This window comes from Indicator indicator, chromosome 1 (genome assembly GCF_027791375.1).
Source record: "Indicator indicator isolate 239-I01 chromosome 1, UM_Iind_1.1, whole genome shotgun sequence".
In the NCBI taxonomy this organism is placed as follows: Eukaryota; Metazoa; Chordata; class Aves; order Piciformes; family Indicatoridae; genus Indicator; species Indicator indicator.
In genome coordinates, this window is record NC_072010.1 from 115,958,729 (window position 1) to 115,985,797 (window position 27,069).

General features: G+C 42.4%; 2 protein-coding genes across 2 annotated transcripts in view; both read left to right on the plus strand.

The window, feature by feature from the left end:
- IGSF5 (immunoglobulin superfamily member 5) overlaps positions 1–849 on the plus strand; it is a 31,925-nt gene extending 31,076 nt beyond the window's left edge. Inside the window, exon 8 of the mRNA XM_054390324.1 lies at positions 781–849. Within this exon, the coding sequence (XP_054246299.1) occupies positions 781–849 (69 nt within the window). The remainder of the gene's footprint in view (positions 1–780) is intronic.
- Positions 850–24,622: 23,773 nt separating this feature from the next.
- PCP4 (Purkinje cell protein 4) overlaps positions 24,623–27,069 on the plus strand; it is a 56,978-nt gene continuing 54,531 nt past the window's right edge. Inside the window, exon 1 of the mRNA XM_054394154.1 lies at positions 24,623–24,742. Coding sequence (XP_054250129.1) covers positions 24,623–24,742 — 120 coding nt within the window. The remainder of the gene's footprint in view (positions 24,743–27,069) is intronic.

Consider the following 27,069-nt stretch of genomic DNA (forward strand, 5'->3'; position numbering starts at 1 on the left):
CTGTTGCTTGGATGTGTTTGAGAATGATTTTTCCTCTGTCTTTTCCTCTGCAGTGATGTTTTCTAAAGGCACATATGTAATTAGGACTGGAAATCCACTGCAGTGACTTCAGCTGAGGATAGGGGTTTCAAAACTGCTCAGCCTCTGCCCTGAACTGTCCCTGCTGGGATCAGTTTGAAAACAGGCTGCTGATGGTGGAAATGGAATCATGCCGGTCATGGGAACTTTAAAAAAAGCCTGCCTTGAATAAATACTGAAATATTAAAAGCAGTCTTCCAGATACATGAAATATTGGCCTCCTTATTATTGCAATTTCTAATGTATTTGAAAAGCAATTTCAGATGTTAAGTTTTTCTTACAGCTTAAAGGGTTGTTTCTTTAAGAGAATCAGAGGAGAAACACCTGACATCACATTTTGTTTAAAAGAATCCAGACTGCAGAGTCCACAAGAAGTTCTCAGATAGCATAAGACCAGTGAGTGAATTCCCAGAACTACCATCAGTGTATTGCATGTGAAACTTGTTTTCACAGAATCACAGAATTGTCAGGGTTGGAAAGAACCTCAGAGATCATCTAGTTCCAACCCCCCTGCCATGGGCAGGGACACCTTCCACTAGTTCTTCTGTTCATGCTTTCCTTTGTATTTGGGCTTTAAATGGGTTGCTGATAGATTTCATTTTGGTATGAAGTTTTGGGGTGAAGTTTTGGCAGGTAACATCCTGAGGATTGCTTTTCTTGGACTGCTTTTTTAATTCCATAACTGCTTTTACTCTCCCCTAGGTGCGACCTCAAAGACGTACTGAGTATCTGCTCAGCCCAAAGAAAATTAGAAATGTGACCCTTGTTTAGGATGAGCTTCTCCAGGAAATGTCTCTATCAGTTGCACTTTACACTTCTGGATGGCTTCCTGCAACAGAGAAAGGTTAACTCTGGTTCTCTCATGTTAAGCTACAAGTTGTTTTTCTTTTTTCTCCTCATGTAATGAAATAAAATCACAACCTTTATAATGTGACATGTGATATCTCTGCAAAATAATGGACATAAATCACAGCCTTAACTTCAGAGACAACTAATTTTATGGGACTCTGCAAGAACAAGAATCCATGGTTTGGGTGCCAAGGAAATCAGAAAAACTTCTATGTTAGGTCATCCACTGCAAGATGAAGGACTGGAACTGCAACAGTTTTATTAGTTCAGAAGAACTCCTTAGTAATAATACTGGTTAATGCAATAGCTACTACTTGTAATGTAGTTTATGTACTACAGTGGATCATTTGGAGCTTATAGATCAAGAAAATTTTTCCATTTCTGTTCTGTAATACAATGAAGGGAAGTTTTCCTGAGGGATCTTAAGAAATTTCTAACAAAACTATTTTTGCACCAGAAATTAATTTATTTCGGTGTATTATTTTATTAAATATGTGTAAAAATATTTGTCTTAAATCCAGTTTTAAATAAAAGCCAATCAGCCATGTGCCAAAAAAAAAAAAAATCCTGTTTTGACTAAAATGCAAAAATCTTCAATTGAAAAATGTGCATTTAAAATTCTTTACTTTTAAGAGTTGTTGCTTGAATGCGTTATGTCTCTGTTCTACTTGTGGGCTGAGTTTGGCAGTCAAGTGACTTGGATCACAGCATGGACCTTGTTGTTTCATCAGGGCTAGAGCTGGTAGCGACCATGAGAAATGAACTTTAGCTAGACAACCTTCTCAGTAGAGCAGATCTGTCACATGAACCCTCTATGTGCCTTCCCAAGCTAATAATTATGATATCTAGCTGAGAAGTTGTGTCTGGTCACACCCATCCCTGGAGGGGCTGAAAAGAACCTAGCTCCCAGGTGGACAAAGAAACCTGACTCAGGTGGGCAGAGAGACTTGGTTCCCCCTCCTGGGGGTAGGGGTCCTCGGGTCAAGGTCTATTCCACTCCCCCTTCCTGTCCAGCAAGCCTATTTAAGTAGAGCCATCTTCCTGCCTTTTCCTCTTGTTCCTGCTCTTCCCCTGCTGCTCCAGCTGCTCCTCCTGCTACCACATGGGGAGACCTGCCTCCTGCTGCATCCACACTCCTAAGGACTGCATCTGAGGAGAATCCACCTTTACATCAAGAGAATCCTCTGCCATCTGGGCCTGGTTTTGTAGATTTTTTTTTCATTTATCCTTTTTTCTTATCCTTTTGTAACTTTCCCTTTTATGCATATGTCAGATATATTTTGTTAAACTTACCTTTTTTGGCTTCCAAATCGATTCCAGACTGTTTTATTTCATGATTTTACCTCTCTCTTCTCCTGCTTAATTTGTTTTTACCCTACTGGGAAAAAAGGGAGAGCAGAGGCAAATCTAAATCTGTTCCATTTGGGCTTTTGGACTCCAGGAAAGCTTAAACCACAACAGAAGTTTTGTCTGAAAGTTTGTATTTCATAATAAAAAGTTTAAGCTTACTATTTTTTTACAAAAAGGCAAACTTCTTCCAGAAAAACAAGTTATTTTCAGTGTACTTGTCTTTCTACCCACTCAAACCATTTTGAATTATTCAGTGCTTTGCATGTTAATCCTACCTATAAACCAACACAGGTGCTCTTTGAGTGCTGAAGAAGCAGGTGCATAGAGTTGGGCTGAGTGATGATCTGTGCAACAAAAATAAGAAATTTGAAATTTTGCAGGAAAAAGAAGCTGGTTTGCATGTGTTAGCATTTGGCATTTTCAGCCAGTCTGTCAGAACAAGTGGTGAAACCTAATTCATGATTGGCCATGTGTTTCAAATTCTGACCATCTACATGCTTGGAAATGTTTTTTCATTGAAGAAATTGCACCCAGAGCATGGTATGTAAACATCTGCCCTATCCTGATACAATGTTGCTATTGTTGACATCTTGTAGTTACTGCTGTAGCTTCATGAAACCCAAACACAAACAAAAATCCCCTTCATTAGAGGACTGGCCATTGCGTGAGAGAAATAGGCTGAGGGTAACACCAGCCTGTGCCTTGGGGATGAAAAATCACAGACCTTTGGCTTTTGGTGTATGTGCATGGTTAACAAGCCTTCAGGTTGTCAAAAATTAACCCTGCAGTACAAAAATGAAAGCTATATGGAGGCAGTAGTTTCCCAGCAAGAAATATTGATTCACTGGAATGTATTTTGAAAAGGAAACGAACTCTGTTGTTTATCTCAAAGCCCTTGATTTCAAGCTTAGCTTCAGTATTATTTGGTATCATATTAAAGCAGCCAACCCAGAACTGAAGAAAACCATTTCTGCAATTAATCTATATCCTGCAGTTAATCCATATCCTCTCACATTAATCAAAAACACTGTTGTGTTGAGGCCATGGGCAAGAAGCAACGTGCTCTCCATCCCAGATAGACTCAGCAATATGGTACATTCCATGCTTGGGGATACCCACTGGGATTTCCACTTTGTGCTACCTGAAGCATGAGGCTCTTCAGAGGACACCAGTAGTGTTTCCCAAACTGGTTTTCAGACTGTGGATGGGCAAAGCCACCTCCAGCATTGCTGTTGAATGAATGAGTGGGATCCCTAATCTGGGAGCCATGTGGGAGCACCCTTCTCTGCTGGGAGCTCCAAGGTCAGGCTTCAGGGGAGCACAGCCAGGTCACCCTCCAGCTGTACATCTTGCCTGGGAGCTGGAAAGTGCTCCATCATGCCATGCTTATCTTGGGGACAACATGGCCAGTGGACAGCATACAGCAGTGTTTGGAATTGCACCCTGCTGATTGCATGTCCCACTGACTCAAACCACCAAAGGATTTTCACACAAATAGGTGCCACAGCCATGGAAATGTGCACAATAACCAGACTCTGGAGCTATTTTCCTTCCTGCCAGCTACAAGAATGCATCCCACACAGCTATGGTGTACTCTTAACAGCATTATCATGAGGTTAAAAATTCCTGTGGTGTCTTGGAAATTTATAGTTAGGGACATCTGTATACTTTCAGATTTGTTTTCTTCAGGCACGTTATACAGACCGTATATCCTCTCCAGTACTAGCTGTTACTTATGTTTGCAAATAGAGCTTCACAAACAACAGTACATAAAATACAGAGACAATTTCTAGCACAAGGGAATATAAAATATGCAGGCATTTTCAGAAGACACAGTAGACAAAAAATATTGAATTTCAGGCACTTTATGGAGACACCAGTCTTTGGTACACATGCATATTGACTTATGACTCAAGAGACAGTAATAGAGAAGTAGCTAGGGTAGTTTTTTGCTGCTCACAGAGTGTGTATAGTTTGATAGTATAAACCCCTTCCACCCTTCCACATTTCCTTACAAAATGTTCTGATCTGAATTCCATACAGGTATATGCAAAAACCTACAATAAGGTTTCCTAAAGTTTTCTCACTTTTTTTTTTTTTTATTTCACATTAAAAAATCAGGCTACCTTTAATACCAACTCACTTAAAAATAGTGCTGGTTTCCTGTGGAGATTTCTTTTTACAACAAAAAAAGCACCTCAGGTTTGCGTGGGCTGAGCAGAATCAATAAATGAACTCTTGCTGAAGGGTACTCATAATATTGACTTGACATTTGGCTTCTTACTGATTGATTGAATAGAACTTCTACTTTTTATATTTATTGGGTAGAATAATGTAAGAAGTGGTGCTGCTAAACTAACCACACCATTCTCAAGTATTCGGTCTTCCCAGCAACAGAGATGGCAACTCTTTGGTTACTGGCTTCACTAGCTCTTCCCTCCAGAGGATCCTACATGAGGCAGGAGGAACACAACTTCCCACAAGCTCCCACAGCAGAAGCTCTTGTAAAATCAGAAGATGGTCCCCTCATAGTGTTGCAGATAATTCATTACCCTTTCCTCTCCACCCAAATAGACCTTGTCCATCTGAAGTGGGGCTCACTTCCTCGCTAAATTTCTCTAAATCCCACACCCACATTCTCAGAAATAAAATTAATCCAGTGGCCTCATGGTAACTGTGTGATTGAAATGATCAGTGTGCATCAAAATGGTCCCCTAAGGTCAAGCTATAATAAAAAACTCCACCATAGCTGTCAACAGGGGAACATTTCTCCCCAGACACCTTCGGCATCTTAATACCTCTTTGCAGAATAACCTCCAAAACCCCTTCTAAAGATGAGGTTGAGAATTGAAATTCATAAAGTCACTTGATATGGAGGAGCACGCTCTCAGTAGATGTGACTTTTATGATTAGACTCACCTCCTACTCACCATGATAGACTCTTGTTCCCCAGGCTATAAACTACCTGTCTCTTCTTCCCCCTAGGTGACAAGCAGCTTCACTTTAACTTTCTGTCTCTTATTTTCCTCCCTCTTTACCATCCTTTCTTCTCCACAGCTACCAAATATCTTTTCTTTAAACAAAGGCCTAATTGATACATACCTAATTAACATGGGAGCATTTGTTCCCATCTTGTATTTAGCTCTGAAAATTGCTGCTTCTATTTCAGAACTGAATAAGGGCTTGCATACCTGAAAGTTTGCTTAGTAATTCCAGCAGTATCAGCTGATGCAATAATCCATACTACCTCTACCTGCAAACTTTCTCCAGCCTATTCCGACACACAGATGGCTGCATATTTCCATTACCTCACTACCAGAACTTCAGGAGAGTACTGTGCAAATCTCAACTGACCTTCCTGAATTACTGTTAGGAAAAAACAGGAGAAAGACAGAGAAACCAAAATGGGTCCACACTAACGTGTCTGCACCAAACCTCCTCAGCCAGTGGGAAACTTAGCCCTGTCATTGTGAAGGTGGAATTTGACAGAAGCACTCTGCACTGCTGTAGCTCTGAGAGAGCTGTACTCTCTGTACTTTGAAAGGTGCAGGTTGGTAACAACGCCTTTACATTATCCTACATGGATTATTTATGCTAGATCAGCACGGGTAGTTATTTAAATGAAAATGGATATTTGCTGGCTCAGATGAATCCTGTAATAGGCTATTCCTTTTCAGCTCAGAGAATTAGCATCAGGGAGCTTCCAGTGTCATTTGGCATTAGCTCTCAGTGCAGAACTCACGTCACACAGATGTTATTTATATTGTTTATTTTCAACTGTGGTATGATCATTCCCTCAAATGAGGTTTATACCCAAGTGTTTTGTGGGATTCTTTGTTTGTTTGTTTGTTTGAATCCTGGTCCAGGAAAACACTCTGTTTGTTTTTGTTTTGGGGAAAGAATGCCAAAATCCAGGAAAAATAATACTGAGATGTTTTCATTGCAGAGACCAGCCAGATCCATCTCAGCTCTGCCTATAATTCATTAGTTTCTAATCACAAAAAGCCCAAGGGCTGCTCTAACATTGTATCGGCCCATCTGTGCTATTGCCCCTCTTAGTCCCAGTCAGATGCTGATGCTGTGGTCTCAACTCTCCACACTTGGACCATGTATTCATGCACCCTGGGTCTCTCTGCTGCCAACACCACTGCTGCTCTACCCATTTTAGATCTACTGTGAGTGGATGAAGGAAACTCATGGCTGGCAGCCTTTCAGGGATGGTGGCAGACTACTTTCACAGTGGAGTAAGAATTCACAGGTGCTGTGAACTGCTAGATACTGGGACTGTTTCACACCAATCTTTAGAGACACAGTTACCCTACTGTCCTTCCAAAGAACAGGCAATGAATACCCCATGATGAGGCAATATATGTATCACACAGTCTCACAGTATATCAGAGGTTGGAAGGGACCTCAAGAGATCATCAGGTCCCACCCCCCTGCCAGAGCAGGATCACCTAGGATGGACCGCACAGGAATGCATCCAGGTGGGTTTGGAAAGTCTTCAGAGAAGGAGACTCCACAACCTCCCTAGGGAGCCTGTTCCAGTGCTCTGTCACCCTCACTGTAAAGAAGTTTCTCCTCATGTTGAGGTGAAATCTTCTGTGTTCTAGTTTGAACCCATTGTTCCTTGTCTTATCACTGTGAACCACCCAAAAGAGCCTGGCCCCCTCCACTTGACCCCCACCCCTCAGATATTTATCGACATTGATCAGATCCCCTCTCAGTCTTCTCTTCTCAAGACTAAATAACCCCAGGGCTCTCAGTCTCTCTTCATAGGGGAGATGCTCAAGTCCTCTAATCATCCTTGTGGCTCTCCGTTGGATTCTCTCCAGCAGGCCTCTGTCTCTCTTGAACTGGGGAGTCCAAAACTGGACACAGTATTGCAGGTGTGGTCTCAGCAGGGCAGAGTAGAGAGGTAGAAGAACTTCCCTAGACCTGCTGGACCACACCTTTCCTGATACATCCCAGGATCCCATTGGCTCTCTTGGCTACAAGAGCACATTGTTGTTCCATGGAGAACTTTCTGTCCACCAGCACTCCAAGGTCTTTCTCTGTGGAGCTGCTTTCCAGCAGGGCAGCCACTAACCTGTACTGGTTCCTGGTGTTATTTCTCCCCAGATGTAGGACCCTGCACTTGTCCTTATTAAGCTTCATGAGGTTTGCCTGCACCCAGCTCTCAGCCTGTCCAGGTCATGTTGGATGGCTGCACAGCTTGACAGGTGTCAGACAACCCCCCCAGGTTTGTATCATCAGTGAACCTGCTGAGGGTACTCTCAATGCCCTCAGCCACGTCATTGATAAAGATATTGAACAAAACTGGACCCAGTACCTATCCCTGGGGGAACACCACTTGCCACAGGCCACCAAGTTAAATCTGTGCCACTGATGATGACCCTCTGATAAACTTTGTTGTGGAGCCAGTTTTCAATCCACCTCACAGACCAGCCATCTATGCCATATCTCCTCAGCTTTTCTATGAGGATATTATGGGAGACAGTATCAAAAGCTTTACTGAAGTCAAGATACATGACATGCACTGCTCTTCCCTCATCTACCCATTTGGTCATAACTTCATAGAAGGCTATCAGATTAGTTTAGTATTTGTATTAGTATTTAGTATCTTAGTATGTATTTGGTTTTACTACAAAGCCACACAATTTGTTAAAATGAAATCCTTTAGGTTTGTCTCAGCACTTCTCTTGCATGTTGCATCATGTATGCAGAAACCAGTAATCTACACGACTGCTGGTCCACACCAAGAGTGGTGAGCCAGCAATTCCTGCTTGAAAATAAGCCTTATGTAGTCTGGATTGCATTATTTTTCAGTATAGAGTAGTTAGATAGATACACTCAAGCCATGCAAAACAGAGACTGTCCTTTCAAAATGCAAACAAATTTAGCAGCCATTTTTGTGAAGCCCTGTGTTTTGGAAATTTGCAAGGCTGCTCTCTGATCCTTTAAACACATTCTCATTAAGATCTGCATTATCAGCCAAGCCTTTTGATGCTGCCTGTGAGGAGGCAGTACCTCAGCCTGAGCTAAGGCTTTAAATCTGATCACTGCTTCATAGTGTCCATTTGCAAAATAAACAACTCATAGAGGACAAAGAAAGATGCAGTGGCTTGCTGAGCCATTGCAATTCATTGGGGAGCCATATGAGCTGGCAGAGGAACAGCTGCTTTCCCCTACTTCTTTTATCCATTGCCAGAGGAGGGAACAAACACAGGGAAGTGACAAGGATGGGATTGCTGATCACCAGAAGCCCTCACTCCCCCTTCACCCCTGCCTGGGAAGTGGAGCAGCATGCCACCCCCTGAGTTAAACAGAGCAATATACTTTGAAGAATAGATGTGACTGCAAAACAAGTTAAAGTAACATTAACTCTCTTTCCCCCTAACATTATATATATGTGATGGTTAATTCTGTCATATCAGGGTTATAACTTTGTGCAATGTTTTAAAGCATGAGGCAAGGTTTTACCAGGTGCACAGTGGCAGAGTGTTGTGGTAATAAAGCATCACCTGAGTATAACCTATGGAAATATCAGCAAATACGATCTTTTGCCTTAAGAACCTGAAAATAATTGTGACATTTTATATTGTACTGTGCAATCAAATTTGAGGAAATTCTGTAACTTTGTATTGAATCACAAGTTCAGGATTCTGTTTCCTTTGTTCATGTAAAAATAGACATAAGTCTATTTTAAAATTAAAAGGCCTTTCTTACCAAGTAAGATTTCCCAGAGTTACAAATAAATATATTTCTTCCAAGACTTCCATATTTTACAGTATTTTTCCAATGTATAAAAGTTAGCTGTCTTTATTACATATATATTTACAAGATGCATATATTTAAGAGGATAGAATATTGGGACAAGCTCAAGGGCTTCTTCAGCTCTGGTATAGGAAGTATGGATTAGAGGCAGATGAATAACACTTTTCCACATCTGATAGAAGATGTTGAAGGTGACCCTGCTAATTGCAGGAGGGCTGCACTAGAGGACCTTGAAAAGATCCCTTCAACTGAAATAATTCTATGGCCCTATTCTATGATTGGGAGGTGCCAGGGCTGGGAAGCGTGAGCTAAAAGAATAGGCTCTGGTAGCCTGATCTGAGCTGATAGCTGATAGCAGGGGTCTTGAGAGATCTGATGAAATCCATCAGCTTTCAAATGCAATTTTAACAGCATTCATAAGAAGCTTGTCAAGGCCCTGAGTATGTCAACATCCTCAGTAGTCATCTTTTCTTTTTTTTTCTGTGTGATGGTTTTAAGACTGTCTTTTTAAGTTTTCTTCACAAAGGTCGAGCAGAGAAAGTGAAAGAATGTAAATAAATCACTACTGGGTGTAAGAAAGCAAAATAATGATTATTCTAAACACTTCAGTTGGGGAGATAGAAATGTTTAAGAACTACTACTCAAAACAAGGTGGGGGAGTTTGAGCAGTCTGGGACTCGGCTTGCTTGCTGAGTTTTCTGTCTGCCTCCTGCTTCTTTTCTGGCTGAAGAGAACACACTGACCTTCATGAGCTAAATCTAACATTCTCTCTGCTTCTTGACTCTCTGCCTTCTGCCAGGGGGGCCTGGGGGGATTCCTTCTGGTTGGCGGGGAGGCCCCTTGGGGGAAGCAAATGGGGCTTGGTTGTGCTTTTCTGTTGATTGTACATATTTGTAAATGTTGTGAATAGTGTCTATTTGGACATACTCATTGGATTTCATCATAGATTGTCGATTTGCTTGTAAATACAGCTTTCATTTGCTTCCAGACTGAGCTAACCTGGTTGTTGTCGATGTGGACAGGGATTTCAGCTCTCACACTGATACATTCTGTAATCCTCCTGTGCAGCCTTTTCCGCAGCTCTAAGAGTTTAGCTGCATATGTTTGAGGTCTGCTCTAATATGGTGATGTTGTGCAACCTTCCACTTCTGTGAAAACAGCTAATCTGTGAGGAAGAGCAGTAAGAAGCCTTATCTGGGGCTTCTCCTTGTGCAGCCTGTGCTTCCTGGCATGGGAGCTCACTTAGCCACCCCGCAGGCAGGCACATTGCCTAGTCATTGCACCTCACTGGCCCTGCCCCAGCTTCAGTTGCCGGATGGATCTTGAACTTGCCTGCCACTATGGACCTGTATGGTCCCTTGGGCTTTTGGCTGACATGGTGACAGTCATTGCAGCTGCTCTGCTTTTTTTTCTATGTGTCCCATGGGGCTGTGCCCCTTGCTTTGGGGGGCAGTCCCTGACTGCCTTAATGTCCCTGCAATTTGCAGCGAGCATACCATGTGGAGCAGCCCTGTGCTGCTGTTCCTGACTCCCCATGCTGCTGTTCCTGACACCCCATGGTGATGTTCCTGACATCCTGTGCTGCTGTTCCTGACACCCTGTGCTGCTGTTCCTGACTCCCCATGCTGCTGTTCCTGACACCCCATGGTGATGTTCCTGACATCCTGTGCTGCTGTTCCTGACACCCTGTGCTGCTGTTCCTGACACCCCATGGTGATGTTCCTGACACCCCATGGTGATGTTCCTGACACCCCATGCTGCTGTACGTCCCTTTCTCAGCTGCATGGAATCATAGAATCATAGAATGGTAAGGTCTGGAAGGCACCTCCAGAGATCATCAACCGCAATCCCCATGCCAAAGCAGTATCACCTAGGGCAGGTCACACAGGAATGCATCAAGTCAAATCTTGAAAGTCCCTAAAGAAGGAGACTCCATAACCTCTCTGAGCAGCCTGTTCCAGTGCTCCGTCACCCTTACAGTAAAGAAGTTTTTCCTCATGTTGAGGTGGAACTTCCTGTGTTCCAGTTTGTATACATTGCCCCTCTCCCTATCACAGCACACCACTGAGTTGAGACTAGCACCCTCCTGTTGACACACAGAAGTTTTCAGTCTCCTGGTAAACCACTGTAGGGATTCCTCAGGCTGCAGGAAAGATTATTTTGAGGATAGAGTTAAAAGCTGTTTTTACAGGCACCACAAACTAAGTGGTTAGTTCACCTTTTGTAGTTTCCCACTGATTACCCCTTACAGCAAGGAGCCTCCATCCACTCATTCAGGAACAGAGTTACTTCCAGATTTAAGTGCAATCCCACCATGAGGCAGTGAGACACAGCATCACCCCAGGTGCTCCAGCTGCAGGGGCTCTTTTTGTGACTACCACAGCACTACTGCTACCGTGCATCACTCCCAAGACACAAGTGGGAGCATCCTTTACTCAAATAGCAGAGCCTGGAAGCCACTTGTTTTGCCACCAAGCATGGGAGCACAAATAGTCTACCAAGTGGTTGCACAGGGAAGAGGAAGACAAACCATTTGTCCTTATCAGTGTGTCCTCACTGAGAAACTTCTGTGTATCAGTACAGAAAGGTCAGAGTCAGTCACTCCTGTCTCACTGTGGTGTTGCCCCTAGCCAGATGCCTAAAGAAAATTGCTTTTGTGTCCAGAAACCTTTTCAGTGCAACTGCTTTCCCGTTGAGCAGCAGTGACAAAGTGCTCTCTGAATTATGCTTATCCAAGCTGTGCTGCTGTGAACATTTTATTTTCCTCCAAAAAAGCTTCCTTTTCCCATTCCTTGCAGGTGCTTCTTTTCTCCCCTTCTGCCCTCAGTTTATTGTCACCTCTCATAGCTTTACTTATTTAATCAGGAATCCAAATGCCTCAGAGCAGGTGCCTTGACTCCTCAGCTGGCTGTGAAGCTCTGTGAGCAGCCACATGGCACTGCAGAAATAACAAAGAAGAAAATCTATATCCCTTACCCTCAGTGGCCAGACTGCTGACAAATTTTGTCCTGCACTGCAGATGTGATTCCATTATTGCAGTGAACCTAATCAGAAATAATTAATGAAGACTTTCTAATGCATATTGGGAAGATCATCCACCAAACCAGGGAGATTTTCTTTCTTCTCTTGCTATATTGCTACACTCAGCAGCTTCATAGCTAATAAGTTACAAAGCCTTAGCTTCCTTAATTTCAGCTGCTAATCCCTTTTGACAGGGCAGAGGTAGATACAATTAATGTCAGATGACTGTGAAGTCATTGGCAGTGCTCTGAAATGGAAACTGTAAGAAGAGCCACGAGCTAGGGTTACCAATGTTACATTACTTTCTGTGTAACTCCTTTGCTTGTATTTGTTAACTTTGCAGCTGGATGAGATTTGTAGCAGACACCTACGTCCTTTGTGCCCTTCATAGCTGCTTAATGATAGCAGTTCACAGTGGGCAAGTGAGTGACAGTGCACACCATCTCTCACTTTTTGTGTGTTTATCTTCCAGGGAAGCACTGCCTTCGGACAAACTCGTGGATCATTGACCAATTTAATTCACCCAAACAGGCTGTAATTGCAACAATTTACATGTTAAGTGTGAGTCTGTCACTATGCTGTTTTCCCTAACGCAGGTGCACAGTGCAGAATATGTGGTTCATGCTGCCTGAGTTGATGTTATGCTGGAGACCTCATAGGTAAGAGCTCACTGAACTCAGTTTCCTATTTGCTGTGCTTTCTGCTTCACAGACTGTTATAAAGTGAATATAATTGCTATCAGAGGGCTAGTTTCTTTTCTTTGCTTGTTTTTTCCTATCAAGAAGCAAAAGAATTTTATGAAGGCTTAAAGGTCACCTCACACAATCAACAATTTAAGTAATCAATCTATTATAACACCTTCAGTTTCATTATCCAATTAGCAATTCCTTCCCCTGGGTCAGAATTGGAATTTCAGTGTGCAGACCGATAGCCAAGTACATTTTTTAATGTGCTTTATGGCCAAGATAATTTATAATACAAAAACTCCAAAGGACATAATGGTTACTTTCTTCTCTAGGCATCAGTCATGTCCTCCTTTAAATCAGAAATGTGTATAAAATGTGTATAATGGAACAAAGGGAATAAACTTCTAATATGGAAATGGACTTGAGTTGGGATGTTTATGTGCTTCACATCTTTTTGCATGATGTTAATTGAAACTAGCAAGGAAGAAATTTTGGCAATGTTCTTGGTCACGTTCCACTCTTTTGCAGCAGAGAGGGAGGAAGGAGAATAGGGACAGGGAGGGAAAGACACATTTCAGCAGTCAAAAGCAGAAAGAAGCTGACTCTTCTATCTTCTCTGCTATTGTAAACCAAACCTCATTCATTTAAAATGAGTTTGTTTAAAGGCACTACACTGAAGATCCTCTGGAGTGACTGAGGCAAGCTACTGGCCTATTCTGCTAACAGCTCTCCCAAGAGTCAAATAATGCATTACTTTTTTTCCACTTTTATACTAATCATAATTACCTTTTCCCACTGAATCCCATATATTGCTGATATATGGTGCATAGGTTAGCAATAGTATTTTGCCACTGCTTTTAAATACTGATTTTAAATGTGGTCTAAGCAGATAAATAGCAAACTGTTTACAGACACAGTACTGAGAGTGTAATTAACCATCCTGCTTAATGAGGTATTAGTGTGCATCACCCAAGAGTTTGAGGATAAGTATACAATATGCTTTCACCCACTTCTCAGTCCTTGCTCTGGTCAGTGCCTCATCAAACTGAGTTCTCAAGAATAAACTACAACAGAAAATCCCATTAGGAAGCAAATAACACAGGATCACAGGATGTTAGGATTTGGAAGGGACCTCTGGAGATCAAATCTAACCCCCCTGCCAGAGCAGGACCATATAATCTAGTGCAGCTCGCACAGGATTGCATCCAGATGGGTCTTAAAAGTCTCCAGAGAAGGAGACTCCACAACCTCTCTGGGGAGCCTGCTCCAGTGCTCTGTGACTCTCACAGTAAAGAAGTTCCTCCTCATGTTGAAGTGGAACTTCCTGTGCTGTAGTTTACATCCATTGCTGCTTGTCCTGTCACAGGGCACAAGATTCAGAATTCATGAAAGATCCTGAGTCACCCATGCAGGCTACTGCAGGACTGGCAGGGTTTTCCTCCCACAGCAGGACAGTAGAGCTCCAGCATCAGCCAGCCCTTGCCCTCAGGCCCTGGATTTGAAGGTCTGCTGCCTCTCCAAAACCTGGAGCTACTTCAAAGCCCAAGAAGTGCTGTGGTCTCTGGAGATGCACCACTAAGAAGCACATGCAGGGAGGGATTGGCACAGCTGTGCTCTGATATAACTCCACAACCAAATAACTACATAGGCTTATTCTCCACCCAAAGAATGGCTTGTGACCAGATGGCAGTGGGACACCTGACAGTGTGTTTTAAGAGTGTTGAGATATTACTGCAAATAACAAAAAAATGTGCTAGATATAGGAAATACTGTGAGTTTGTTGCTCTCACAGAAGCCCTCTTAACTCATCTGAAATTTGCATAACAATATTTTCACCTATCTAATTCCTTGCCACCTGGCCACATAACAATGCATTGCTGACTAGGCTAATGTGCACACACAAACAAGTGAAAAAAAAAAAAAAAACAAACAGGCTCTAGGTCAGAATCTCTTGCACATGGTGTCCAGGAATTTATATTGAATAGTTGCACTGTGTATCCTTACATGGGCTGTATTTAATATCTGTTCCTGTGGCAAAATAAAGATCTCACTGATGCTGGCTCTGCACTGAGCTGGGGAACCTGACTACCTTCAGAAGTCCCTTTTGATCTATATTGTTCTTTGATTCTGCCACTTTGTTTAAAACATAAAATGTAGTAAATAAAAGCTCAACAAAATGGCAGGATCCTCTGTAAAAGTTGCTAGAAAATTTTTGGCCATGTTATTTAATATCCTTCCCTTCCTCAATATCAGGTGTACTTATCTGCTTGCAGTTGCATAACATCATTAAAGTTTCAGCTTCTGTAACTTTAAATACAAAGAGATGATAAACTAAATATTTAAGAGAACCTGGGATTAGATTCCACTGACCTTCACAAACACCTTTGAGTAATTTATAGAAATGAATCTACTTACTATTCATGAAAACAAAATACCTGAAAAAACATAAATCCAAGAGTACTACTGATTTTTACAGCTGAGATCAGAGCTAGTTAGTCCATTAGGGCCACAGCCAGTGCTCTATCATGCTGCCAAGTCCACTGTAGTGCCTGAACTGCTTCTAATTGACTCAGAATGATTTTCTTTCTGGTCACTTGAAGGGAGTATGTTCTGGACTTTCACCTTGGTCAAATTGTAGTGTAACAGGGTAAAAGCTCTGTGCCTTGCTGTGCTAGAGCTACACAGAGACAAACAAACTACACAAGAACCCATGAAATGTAACTGCACTTTTCCTCTAGTCCTAAGTGACATGGTGCAGCTATTTTTAATTTCTGTGCAGCAGCAAGTCTTAAGCAAGCTACATGTGATCTAGCTTGCCTTTTAAAGAGGGAAGATGAAAAAATTGCAGGAGCTGCACAGTGTGAGACACACAACCTGTGAGGCTGGAATTGGAGGATCCCACAGCTTGCCCTTGTTCTCACTTTTCCTCATTGCTATCCATAGAAGATTTACATCTTTTAAGGGAAAGGTTTCTGCACCAGCCTTTAGGGGTGTATTCAAAACATTTAACAAATAGCTTTCCTTGCCCTCAGCTAACTAGAAAGTTAAAGGTGAGGGAAGAGGAGAAAGAGAGAGAGAGAGGCTCTGCCAGGACACAAATCAAGATGGTCAGTTATGTCCTGAAATTCCCTCAGGGAAAACTTGTCCTTTCATGGTTTGCAGAGAGATCCCCAAGAGCCTAGCTCTTCCAAGCTCACCTTCTGATGATGCTTTGGAAATACCATCAAGGAAAGCTCTGTGATGAATAAAATGCCACTTCAGTGAGTCAGGAAAAAGAACCACGTCTCTTTTGTGTTCATGAATCTATTTTAGAGTTATGTTGACCTTCTATGTGAACCTTTACTGAGTAACACCTCAATTAAACATACTGGGTCAGAGAGAGAGCACTTTGTAACAAGGGTAGAATGTGGATGGGACCCTCAGAAAAAGTCATCACCATCACACTGAAATGTCACCGTTAGGAAGTACCTAAACAAGCTGTAACTATTGCTAACACACAATTGGAGAAGGAAACAGAACTAAGCATTTATTTCTGTTAAAAGGGAGGTGCTCTTAGTGAGGAGGTCATCCATCCCTATCAACTGAAAGCTGCTTTTATTTCCAGCTCTATTTTATAATTCCTTAGCTTAAAAAAAATGAAAAAAAAAAGAATTAAAAAAGATTCAGCCAGATTAGCTATACCTAATCTTCAGTTTAGACCTTTAGATGCTGAACATGCATAGCTGTTTTTGCCTCACATACTTTATGTCTCCTTTCCTTTCCATACCTCATATTCCTGTTGGTAAAACTAGCCATTGCTAGAAGAGACTTAACTCAGTGGCACAGAACAGACTGTGTTAAAGTGCCTGTTTTTTTGGTCTCTGAGCATGCCCATCATTAAGTGGGTATTTCTTGAGGTCAGTCTGTTGTTGCACTTCACAGCTCAGAAATTAAAAAGTGCTGATCTCAAAGTTCTCTTTGACTAGCTCAGTTTCTGAATGTAAGTGAATTAAGTAAATACCTTTGCCTTGATAGGCAAAGGTATACAATAAATAAATACCTTTGCCTTGATAAGTGGAAGAGATCCCATTTTGTGAATAAACTGAGTGTATAAAATAAGCCTACAAGGGACCTTTTGAAGTATCAAGTCCATACTGTGCTTCCCACCTCCAGTCAGCGTTGTGTATAATGATAAATCTAACCAGCTCCATTTGAAAATCAGATAATGTAAAGGTCAAAAGGCCTGAAAAGATGAGGTTGAGAACTCCAAAGCTTCAGATAGAAATCCATAAATATATTTTAAAGAGGATATCTAACAATAGACACAAATTCTCTTTCTGGTTGACTTTCCTCTGTGTGAGTCCTAGTATTGATAAGGGTTTCTTTCTCCAGCTATCTGCTTGGTCTTTATTCATGCCCTAACCTGGTCCACCCTGCAATAGCAGAGGAGGGCTTCTGCCCTCTGAGAAAGTGAAGAAACCCAACATGTGTTTGCATGAGGCAAGAGCAGAGCTGAAGTACATTTACATTGGTGTCCTCATTTTGGCAGCAGCTAATTATGGAACACTTGCCCTGGTGACTTTAACTTCCTTTTACTGGAATATGTTATGTGTAATTGCTATCAATATAGTACTGAAAAAGGTTTCTGGGCTAAGTGTATATATCTGGCAAAATATGGGACACAATGATCAGAGGTTGTTTTGAAGTCTCTGCTCTGTCTAAAGATGAAAAGCAAACACAACAAAAGCTCTTTTGAACTTCAGCATTATGCCGTTACAGAAACCAAGAAAAAAATATTCTAGCAGCTCCAGCAGACACAACAGCACTGCTGGGTGATGCCCAGTGGAAGGGATCTCATTGTACTACCTTTCATTTATGGTCAAACCATCTTTCTTCAACTGGAGTAGGAGAGAAGACAGTGATCCTTGAGTTCCATGCAGAGTTTAATACTGTCAGCCAGTTTACCTTTGCAATATACTTCAGCTCCTTCTGGAAGCTGAGAGCCTTCTAGATCCATCCTCTGAGCTGACTAAGGATCTAGGAAATAAACAATGGGGAAAAGGTTTCCTGGCCCCTTTGCAACATCAAGAGTCAATGAGACTCTCCTAGAAGTCTTATTTTGTTCTGATATATGCAGCATTTATACACACATGCACACATTCAGTATCTACTGCTTTCAGCTTGCACTGTAAAGAAATTCTTTATTTCACACAAGATCACAGAATCTCAGAATGTTAGGGGTTGGAAGGGACCTCTAAAAATCTAGTCCAACCCCCCTGCCAGAGCAGGATCACCTAGAGTAAATTGCACATGAATGCATCCAGGAAGGCTTTGAATGTCTCCAGTGAGGGAGACTCTACTACCCCTCTTTGCAGCTTGTTCCAGTGTTCTGTCACCTCACAGTGAGAAAGTTTTTCCTTATGTTTACATAGAATCCCCTATGCTCCAGCTTGCACCTATTGCCTCTTGTCCTGTCACTGGACTTCACTGGGAATAGCCTGCCTCCATCCTCTCGACACTTGCCCTTCACATATTTATAAACATTGAGTCTCTTCTTCTCCAGGCTAAAGAGACCCAAGTCCCTTGGCCTTTCCTCATAAGGGAGACATTCCACTCCCTTAATCCTCTTTGTGGCTCTGTGCTGGACTCTTTCAAGCAGTTCCTTGTCCTTCTTGAACTGAGGGGCCCAGAACTGGATACAATATTCCAGATGTGGCCTCACCAGGGCAGAATGGAAGGGGACCTATTAGCCACACTTCTTCTAATACACCCCAGGATGCCACTGAGGATTTTGTGTGGAGTCTGTTTTTTCCTTTATTGTTTATTCCAAAGGGCACAGAAAGAGATGCTGAGCACAGAGAGTTTGCCCTTAATGTTAATTGCCCCAAAGTCACTGAAGGAAAGTAAGAGAAGGAGTATACTTTAACTTCCTTATCTCTCCATACTGCATGTTATAACTGTTGTGGATCTTTTTAATCACCTCAACTCCATTGTCTGTAGAGAGATTGAAAATTGTTAACTGATAATTATTATGTCTTTTTACCTTTTAATTAAAAGTTAACTGCCATAGGAAGGTGCCAAGTAACATCTGAATGTCATACATTTTCACATCCTCTGGCTTCTGCAATACAGAGCCAATCCAAGGGTCAAAATCCACAACACTCTCAGGGATTGAAAGGTTTAGGGAGTTTGGCTTCAACTCAGAATGACTTTCTTCACACTAAACTTAAGGACATATCTGTGAATTACATCCTTCAAAATTCTTTGGCCAGACTAAAGAATTGGCACTTATACTTGAGTGTTGGGTTTTTTTGTTCCCTTCCCCCCGCCCCGCTTTTTTTTTTTTCTTTTAGGATAGAAGATGACTCACACTGTACAGTGTCATGCCAAGCAACTCTCCCAAGAAAAGACTCATTTTTTTTCAGATTTTATTTGATATTTTTTTGACACTGACAGCGATAAGATTATATTGGAACCATTGGCTCACTCCTCTCGCATGGGAACAAAGGTCAGATTCTAATAAAGACCCTAAAGACCAGATCTTCAAAGGTATTTTGTTACTCAACTACCCACAGCCATTAGCTTCTTAATTAAAAGGTAAAAAAACATTCTAATGGGAGTCAAGCCTCTGGAAGCTGTCTTTTTTACTACATTTTAGATTTTTCAGTTGGGCAAATTAGCTGATATATATGATATGAGCAGTCATACATCATGCAATGTCTAGGGCTATGCTTGTTAAATCTATTACTACACGGAGCAAGCCAAAGCCTATAATTACAGCATATTCTCTGTAATTAAGGTCATGTTCCAGATCTTGTTCTATTTTCCAGCATTCAAAGGCACATATCTTTTTGAAATAAGAACTTTCCATTTGAAATCAACATCCTTGATTTCAGCTGCAAGATGGATGGGTTTTTTTAAGAAAGTTTGTTTGAAATTGTTCTTTCTCTTTAAAAATTCATAAAACCAGCAAGAGGTATAGGTTTCATTTCAGTGTACTGACCTCAAGTGCTGGGAAATGTCTGGTTTTGCAGTAACAGTTAAAATTCAAATATATTCTACCAGAGTGGCTCTGCTCTGATGAAATGTGGAACACCTTTCAAGGCACAGACCTATTTTCTGATTTTAATCTTTTTGGGGCTTGGTTTGATCCGATCAAGTTTTGACAGAAGAATATAGCAGCCAGAGCTGTCATCTTCCTCTTCACTCTGTGTTATCTCCAGAGCAATTCTTCAGCCATCTGTACTTCCAATAGAACCACTTCACTTACTAGACACCTTCAGTGGTGGGATCTAAAGTGAAGCCAGACTGTGCAGTTTTGTGTCATTGCCAGTTACAGAGACTGAGCAAACAGTTAGCTCTTCAGTTAAATATAGGCAACACATGGTTCTCCAATAATGCATTGGTCAGTCTGGCAGAGAAGAGCTGTCCTCTGTCTCTTGCACAGGTGAAACTCCTTGGAAGCCTGTGAGCTTTTCTGCTTCAGAATCCACCTCAGATACTCTCCTCTCTGCTGAGTCTTTCAGGTAAGTGGGAGTAAAAGGCAATGAAATTGCAGTCATATGCCAGCAGACGAGATTGAACACGTACTGAGCACAGACATGATGAATAAAAAGGTGGTATTTTAATAGTCAATTTTCAGAGTATAACATCTCTTGAAAGTAGATTAGCTTAGAACAATTTCTGTATTTAGAAGTGTCACTGCTTATCTGTGCACTTCAGTAAAAGCTGATCTTTGGGGCAACTTTAAGTTAGGTTAGAAAGACTACCAGCAAAGGGGTACCTCAAAACTAAATTTGATGTCATCAGACAGCACAAATGACAGAATATAAATAAAACAAATATTAAGGTTATCTTTCTTCTAAGATCCTCCTGAAAATCTGGAGTTGCTGATGCATTTCCAGAACTCAAGATATGTTAAACTATGCTGGCTCATACATTAAAATGTCAGAACTCAGGTTGTACACAAAATTAGGACACATTGGTGTGTCTGTGCTTATTCAAGAGTTACTAAGCCTCGTAGGTCCACACTAACAAGTAGAAGAGGCACATAACTTACCAGCATGCAGTTTATATCTAGATTGTTATGGTTCACTGTGGAAATTTTCTCCAGGGTATGAAATGCAAACCTGGGAGTAAGGAACAAGAGTTGTTTGGAGAGAGGGAGAGAGAACAGATGCACCCTTGTGGGTCAAGGGCTTTTGCTGGGGAGAGGGGAGTACCATGCTCACTCAGGACACTGTCTGAAGGTGACTTATGCTGCAGTATATGCAAGATGCCCTCAGAGCAGAGAGTCGTTGCATGGAAGGCATTGCCATCAACATTGGCATCATTGCTTTAGAAGAGACTACGCTTGTTGCTGTATTTGAAAAGAGTGGCACCTGGCTATGAAGTAGAATTTAACACAGGGCCCTGAGAGGGGAGGGATTTTCACACTCTTCCACTTCTCCCATTAGATAACATGGGCAGTTCCTTCCTCAGAATGCTAGTTTACATCAATTCTGCCCACTGGGACTCCAGATGCTGATTGAGGAATATGATATTTTAAATGAGAGCTTTCCCCTCCTTTTTATCATTAGTAACTTGAAGAAGCATGGGAAGGAAAGGGAAAGGGCAAGGGAAGGAAAGGAAAGGAAAGGAAAGGAAAGGAAAGGAAAGGAAAGGAAAGGAAAGGAAAGGAAAGGAAAGGAAAGGAAAGGAAAGGAAAGGAAAGGAAAGGAAAGGAAAGGGAAGGAAAGGAAAGGAAAGGAAAGGAAAGGAAAGGAAAGGAAAGGAAAGGAAAGGAAAGGAAAGGAAAGGAAAGGAAAGGAAAGGAAAGGAAAGGAAAGGAAAGGAAAGGAAAGGAAAGGAAAGGAAAGGAAAGGAAGAGAGTCTCTGCAGCATTATGATACCCAGTCGTCAATGGCAGGGTTCATACTTAACCTATACCTAAAAATCATACATCAATGTATTTAGTGAGATGATTCTTCTCCAACCACCTCATGATGTGAACTGATTTTTTAAAAGGAACTATGCATATCAGCAAACATGACACTGGCTCAGGTTAAAAAAAAGATCAAATACTAGTCAAATAGTGTAACAAAATGCAAATATGCCACTGTTTAACAGGGAAAATGAAAGTTCTCCTGCTAATGGATCAACACTGCAAGGGTTCACATAATGATTTTCACCCTTCTATTCCCCTGTAAGACTGGGATCCCAGATGTCCTTATTGAAAATCAAGACCCTGGAAGTCCTGCTGCCTGGTTCAGAGTAGTAATCACATCAGTGACTGAGAACTGTGCCAGATCATAACTTTTCAGGAGGCAGCAAGTTTCTCCAGAGCAAGGGCAAATCACATTTTAGCATGTTATTCCTGCCCAGAAACCAGGGCAGCAAGTTTTTGATCTAATACAATAATATGTTTATCAGTTCAAGTAAATAAGGAAGAATGGATTCACAAACATATGCAGGTCAGGTCTTGCCACCCTGGGAAATCAAGTGAAATAAAAGGCAGCACTCTTCCTCCTTCTTCGAAACAATTTGCCTTCTTCTCCTGCTGAGGACCCCAGTGCCCATCTTCAACTTGTACCCTCAACTTCTGCTTGCCTAGCAACCTGAAGGCAGCAGGGAGCAAACCACTCATCTACCACCCTCCTGCTATCAACCTTCAACCCGCTTTGTGTCACTCCTATATACACAGCTCTGCGCAGGCCCTGGTAAAAAATCTCTCTACCTCTTTCTTATAAGCTCAGTTTAAGTACTGAAAGGCCACATCCCATTGGCCTTCTTGGCTGCAAGGGCACATTGTTGACCCATGGAGGACTTCTTATCCAGCAGGACTCCTAGGTCCTTCTCCAGAGGGCTGCTCTCTACCAGATCTCCTCCTAACCTGTACTGGTGCAGTTTATTATTCCTTCCCAGATGCAGGACTCTGCACTTACCCTTGTGGAACCTCAGCTGTCCAGGCTGTTGAAGCCCATCTTAGAAAGCCACTAGATTAATTGAGGCACAATTTGCCCTTGGTGAAGCCATGCTAGGTACCATCACCTCCATGTCTTTCAAACATTTTGATGCCTTCCAGAAGGATTTGCTCCATGATCTTGGCAGGTGCATAAATGAAACTGTCTGGTCATTAGTTTCCAGGGTCGTCCTTTTTTACCATTTATTAAAATGGGTGTGATGCTTCCCTTTTCCCAGTCACCATGGACTTTACTTGACTGCCATGACTTTTCAAATACAATGAAGAATGGCTTGACAACTACATCAGGCAATTGTCTCAGGCCTGTTGATGTCCATCTTGTCAGGTCCCAGAAATATGACATACTCAGGTTCTCAAGATGATCTTGAACCTGAGCTTCACTTTTCTAGAGGGACTGCATTCACTCAGTCCCTGCCTTGAGGTTCAGGGACTTGACTGAAGTGGGAAGAGATTACCATTGAAGAATGAGGCAAAAAAATTCTTGAATAACTCAGACTTCTCCATGTTTGTTGTTACCAACTTTCCCTTTATTATTATTTTATTTTTTTAACCAGTGGGGTAAATTTTCTTTTATCTTCCTTTTCTGGGTGATGCATCTCTAAAAGCCCATGCTACTATTTTTGCATCCCTTGCCAAATCCAGCTCCAGATATGCCTTAGTTTTCTTGATCCCATTGCTACACATCTGGGCAGCATTCAGAAACACATCCTTGGTTCCACTGCCTGTGTAGCCTCCTTCTCATTCTCAGGTAGGTAAGTCCAGCCCACTTTCTGCTGATGGGTGGTAAGTGAAGGTGAAGCTGCAGTGCCTGTGCCTCTGCAACTCAAAAGGGAAAGGGAGTTTCTAGAAAGGTCTAGCAAATTTGTTTCAGAGCCTCTATTGAGACTGACCCTGAACATAAACTTTGATGGAGAGAAGAAGCTACTGCAAGGTAGTCCCTGGATGTGGAAAGGTTTGGCAAGGGTCTCTTCAAAATAATGTGTTAACTTTTTTTATCAGTTTGAGGAAAATTTGAGGGAGTTAAATGCATTCCCAGAGCAAATTTGATCTATATTTCTTCACAGATACATGAATCTGAGCATCTGAATGTGTATTGTCAAGTATATTGATTATGCTCTATCAAAAGAGGGATGCTGGAGGATAACAGCACAATTTCCAAAGTTTTGTTTTGATTAGTGGTTCAGGAAAAAAATATCATTTTCCATACATCTGCCAAAGCAACTAGGCAAAGAGATGCTATACCTATTTCAAAAGAAATGGTGGTGAGACTTACATGGTGTTTTCCTGAGCTTCTCATGAGTAAGAAGCAAAACCAGGTGGTAGGAGAGCTGTGACACCTTTGACTGTTTAATCCCATTTGTACGTATTAATTTGCATTTTCAGGCTACCTCCAGCACACACTATTTGAAGGGCTGCTCCCACCCGAACTGGGCTGCTGAGCCCATCTCCAGCTCTTAAACTGCCTCCTTAGGTGATGGTCTACTTCCTCTGCAGGGATGTTCCGGGAACCTCCCCAGAGGAAAGCGCCGGCCGTTTGGGGAAAGCAGCAGTGCCGGCACGTGTAACCGTGGTCTTCTGAAGAGAAGCTTGCAGCGGGGCTTCTGCCTCAGGACCTCCGCCCTGCTCTCTCGGCCGAGGAGGGGGAAGAGGAGGCAGGTTTCGGGCGGTGCGGGACAAGGAACCTGGGGAGCCGCCGGGTACGCGCTGCTGCCCGTCATCCGCCGCCGCTGCCGCCAGGGGGCGCCGCACCCTCTCGGATCGGGCCGCTCGGGGGTTCGGTGCGGGCGCGGTTCTCATTGGCTGGCGCGGACCAGGCTGGGCTCGGGGCGCCGCTTCTTAACGGGAGGTGCGGGACGGCGGGAGCGCTGTGCCGGGCGGGCTGCTGCGAGCGGGGCTGCCGCGAGCCGGGCTGCCGCGCGACATGAGCGAGGTGAGCGGCGCCGGGGCGGGCGGGGGGCGGGCGGCGAGCGCAGCGGCGGGCAGCGGGCGCAGCCCCTCGGAATGTCACCACCTGACTGGCGTGTGGACAGCACCTGGCCGGGTGCTGCCGGGGCTGGGAACCTGACGTGGCTCTGCTGGAGCTGGCGGATCTGAGAGCTGTCTCTCGGCTGGGTGGGCAGTCTGACAGACGGTTTCTGTGTCTGTCTTCTGATGAACAGATCTCCTAAGTGTGTGAGTGCTTCTTCAAAGCACAAACGGAGGAAATATGTTTGCCCTTTGAAGCACCGTATGCACCAGTGGGGAATTACTTGTTAAAAAATAAAGATGTTTTTAATGATTTCCTATGCAGAAAGAAAGGCTCAGTAAGTTGTATGAAAGTTATCTGTGAGAGCTCCTGGGGAAAAGAAGTCCTGGTTGTAGTTAGATGTTGAAGAAAACTTTATAAATAGTGTCTGGGGAAGGACTACAATTAAGGAAAAATGTAAGTAGTGCTAAACATGTAAGGATCACTTGCACCCTTGTAAATAAATAAGCTGAATAATTTCACTGGTGGTGGTTTTTGTTGTTGTTGTTGTTTTTTTTTTTTTTTAAAGTTCATAGAGACTGACAATTATTTTTAACAGCGTTGTCAGTTACATTTGGTAGTGTAGTCAGTCAGATGCTGCGCAGATTCAGCGGGCAGATCCTATGTGCTCTAGTGCACATCTTTCTCTGGGAATCACTGGAGATACATGTAACTCTGCTTTACCCAGCACCTATTTTTGGAGGCTATTTCCTGTTATGAAAGACCTGCTGCTCTATTAACAAATGGATATTCCTTTCTTAGTAACACCAAAATAAGTTTTGACTAGCTCTTGTGCAGGTGTTACACTCAACTGTATTATTTAGAATAGGTGTAACCTTGAGGCAAAACCCAGTGTAGTAGCATAGTTACTGGTTTAGGGATTTATGGGGAGAGGCTTACATCTTAGCTTGCAGGTCAGGCCAAATGGGGAAAGCAGAGGAAATCCTTATCGTGCTTTTCTGCTGCTTGCAGAGATCAGGCAGTCCAGGTGTAATGCACCAGGCTCTTCCTGACATCATCTTGGCTGCTGCCTGTATTTCAACCAGGTAGAGTTCCTGCAGTGTGGGGTTTCTTTTGCAGTCACTGTCCTTTCTGCTAATCAGGCTAGCTGAAGTGCTCTGTGAGATACACAATGCTGTACTTCTTAAAGATAACATTCAAGGAAAAAAAACTTCTAGTGATTGATTGGGTGATACCTTTGTACTTACTGTAACTGTGCAAAGTACTCTTTTGTTACAGCCCTGTGCAGGGTTCTATTTGCTTGGTAATTAGCCCTTCATATGTGAATTGGATTGCTTGCCTTTTGGATTTTAAAAGTCCCAATGAATATCAAGATCATCCCTAACACCAGTGTAGTGGTTTTCTATTCATAATACAGTTCCTTGCATCTCACAGAGCAGAGTGCTCCTAGCATGCCTGCAGAGCTGGAAGATGTCTCTCTCTGGTGCTGCATTAAGCCTGTATGTGTGACACTTAGCACTGTACTCAGTGTCTTCAGTGCTACTGTCATTCAGCTGACAGTGTTGGAGAGTTTGTCACTCACAGCTCCAATGAAGAAAAGCTTCCTTGCTGTGACTTGCCTGCCAGCTATTACTCAAAAGAGGATTCTTTTTCCAAAATGCAGATGGAAGCAACTGGACCACCCCAAACCACCTCACTGCAAAAGATTGTTGTTAAAAAAAAAAAAAACAAACAACAAAACCCACAAAACAAAAACAAAAATGAGGCAAAAAAAGATTAGCAGAAAGCAAGCTCCTTAGACATCTGTTTGCTGTATTTGGATGGGGGTCTTGGTGGATTTTACTCATAATGCTGTAACTGAAATATTTTTATTTTCTTTATTCTAATCTGCTAGAAAATCTGAGGACAGGGTGATTGAAAAGAGGCTCATCTAGATCCATCAAAAGATTATTCCGAATAGAATGGTGTTGAGGGAGGTGGGAAGGTTTTTTGCTTGATGCTAACAGTTGTCAGGATTTGAGGAGAGCTTGAAGTACAGCTGCAGTAATCTCTGAAGAGAGCTTTCATATTTTTCAAGTTATTTGCTGAGATTTTTGTATGGATCCTTATTTAGTGCTTCAAGCAAAAATAAGTTATTTCCTGTTTATGAGCAGTAATTACCAGTCTATTGGTGGAGAAATCTGAACAGGAAGCAGCCATTCTTCTGACTGTAGTACTTTTCTAGCAGATAACTTATTTTTTTTTTCAGTAAGGATTAAGAACTTTTCTACAGAAAACCCCTATGCTTCTTCCTATGCAATATTTGTCCGAAATTGTGTTTTAAGGTGCTCTGTCTGCTGGGCAGAATTCTGGCCCTGTAACTAGTTACAGGAAACTTGGGGTGTAAGAGTTCACCTAGTAGT